At 62.8% G+C, this 2,022-nt stretch overlaps 1 protein-coding gene across 1 annotated transcript in view; it reads left to right on the top strand.

Annotated features, from left to right (window-relative positions):
• The window catches only part of LOC109507130 (interleukin-17 receptor E), a 27,433-nt gene that overhangs the window by 1,674 nt on the left and 23,737 nt on the right, over positions 1 to 2,022 (top strand). The window contains 5 exon segments of the mRNA XM_019856349.1: positions 209 to 318; positions 913 to 1,061; positions 1,159 to 1,333; positions 1,518 to 1,699; positions 1,786 to 1,833. Of these exon segments, the coding sequence (XP_019711908.1) occupies positions 209 to 318; positions 913 to 1,061; positions 1,159 to 1,333; positions 1,518 to 1,699; positions 1,786 to 1,833 (664 nt within the window).

Raw genomic sequence — 2,022 nt, 5'->3', positions numbered from 1 at the left:
TGTCCAGACTTGAGCCAGGCCCCCACCATTGAAATCGCCTCCTTGAGAAAAGAGACCATCCGGCCCGTCTTCAGATACAAGAGAACAAAGAAAAAGGTTCGCCGGCCCGCTCGTTTTCTCAAATTCTTTGTTGTGTCCCTCTGGTCCTCTTCATCATCATCCTCCTCCTCCTTGCCAGCATCACCTGTTTTTGTGTGTGTGTGCATAGTGGCACAGTAGGAAGAACGGCAAAGAAATTCAAGTGCCGTGTCACGAGAGCTCCGAGCAGCCCGGACAGCGCCGCGTCGGTGCGCTGCAGCCGCAACTACACTCTACCAGGTAGCGGGCGGGACGCCGCGGCGCCACGCGCGAGAGGCCGTCCATCATCCATTTATCCGCGCATCCATTTTCGGGCTGCGGGCGGGGCGCGCTCTCGACCCTCGGGACACTTTAGGGCCTTCCGTTCACCCGCCGTGCGTGTTTTGGGGTACGCGGGAGGAAAGAGGAGCACCCGGGGAAAAGCGGGCCCAAGGCCGGAACGGAACGCCTCGCCTCCGCGTTGCGAGGCGGACGCGCTAACCCGTAGCGCGCCAAAGTCTCGGTGCGGCGGGAAAATGAAAGCCACCGAGACCTCGGTGGCTTTTTCACGGGTGCTCCTTGCCACTTCATGCTATGTCACCACGTGCCCATTCGTGCAAAGCGTGACACCTCCTTTCCGATTCTGTCCGCACCGCATCGTCACGGCGGCGTGTCAAATTAGCCCGCGGCATTCGCTGGCCATGCGTGGTGAAGCCAAACAAAAGAGGGCGGGCGGTGTGAAAAGCCAACTTCCTCGTTGCGGGGGAAATCATTGACTTTGCTCGGCCGCTCGATGATGGAGGAAGTTGGCGGAAGCTGGAGGGAATCTCTCTTCGCTCTTCCGTGTGACTCCAGAGCCCGTGCCCGACTTCTCACTGTCTGTGGATCGCGCATCCAAATCCTTCAACGTCACGGTGCGGTCGGAGAGCAAAGTCGGCGCGAGGTGGTGCTACAAGCAGAGCGCGCACTACTGCGTCCAACGCCGCCCTTCCAACATCACCGTTGTAAGCGTCGCCGGCACGCGCACCGACTTCCCAGCGCCAAAACCAAACCTTTCATGTATGCGTGATGATTATTCTGATTCTTTTTTGTAACTTCCAGATCGATCCGTCTCGGACCCGCTCGGCCCTGCTCAGCTTCCCGTACGCGCTTCCTTGCGTCTGCGTGCAAGTATGTTCGTCTCCCGTCCATTTTCACGCCGCCGCTCCGCACGAGTCGCCGATCTCGCTCGACATCGTCGTCATCGACCGAATGTGAACCGCGGTCCCTCTCGCCGGTGAGTACGCCGGACAGCGCGCGTGAGAGAGTCGGCCGCCCGCGGTTTCGGCTTTTTGTCCCCGACGCCGGCACGAATGCTGTCATTCGGTTGCGAGAGCGGCAACGGGCGCCGATGCGGGAACGCCGATTTCCCGCTTGCGGCGGCCTCGGTCGCGGCGCAAACGCGTGCGGCCTGTCGGCAGACGCGGGCGACGCGTGGCTGTCTTCCGCCGTCACGCTGTACGAGTCCAGCCTGACTTGGAGCTCGGTGTGCCCCGCCCGCGGCTTCCCCGTCTCGGCGTCCCTCTGCTGGAGGCTCGGCCCGGACGTCTGCGTCCCCTCGCCCGACTCCGCCCTCCCCGCGCGGGAAGACGGCACCGACCTGGTACTTTGCTTTCGCCCTCGCGGGCCTCTTGCCGACATCCCGCGAGGTCGACTCACGGAGCCCGCCCGCCGTGTGCCCCCTCGCAGATCTTCGACATCTCCGCGGTGGACCGACACCCTCGGATCTGCGTGAAGGTGAGACCGCCCGCCCGCCGCCGAGATGGACCCGGGCGAGCGCCATTGCGGCCTCCGAGTGGAACGTGCCCCCGATGTCTCGCTGCGGCCCCGTTTCCTTTGTTTGCTCGCCCCTCAAAGAAACGCGGGGCTCCCGGTTTCAATGCAGACGGCAATCTTTTGCAACTCGTCATGCTGACCTTTGATTGC

This window comes from Hippocampus comes, unplaced genomic scaffold (genome assembly GCF_001891065.2).
Source record: "Hippocampus comes isolate QL1 unplaced genomic scaffold, H_comes_QL1_v1.1 scaffold473, whole genome shotgun sequence".
NCBI lineage: Eukaryota > Metazoa > Chordata > Actinopteri > Syngnathiformes > Syngnathidae > Hippocampus > Hippocampus comes.
Note: the sequence above shows the minus strand (reverse complement) of the source record. Positions and strands in the feature narration are given on the sequence as shown.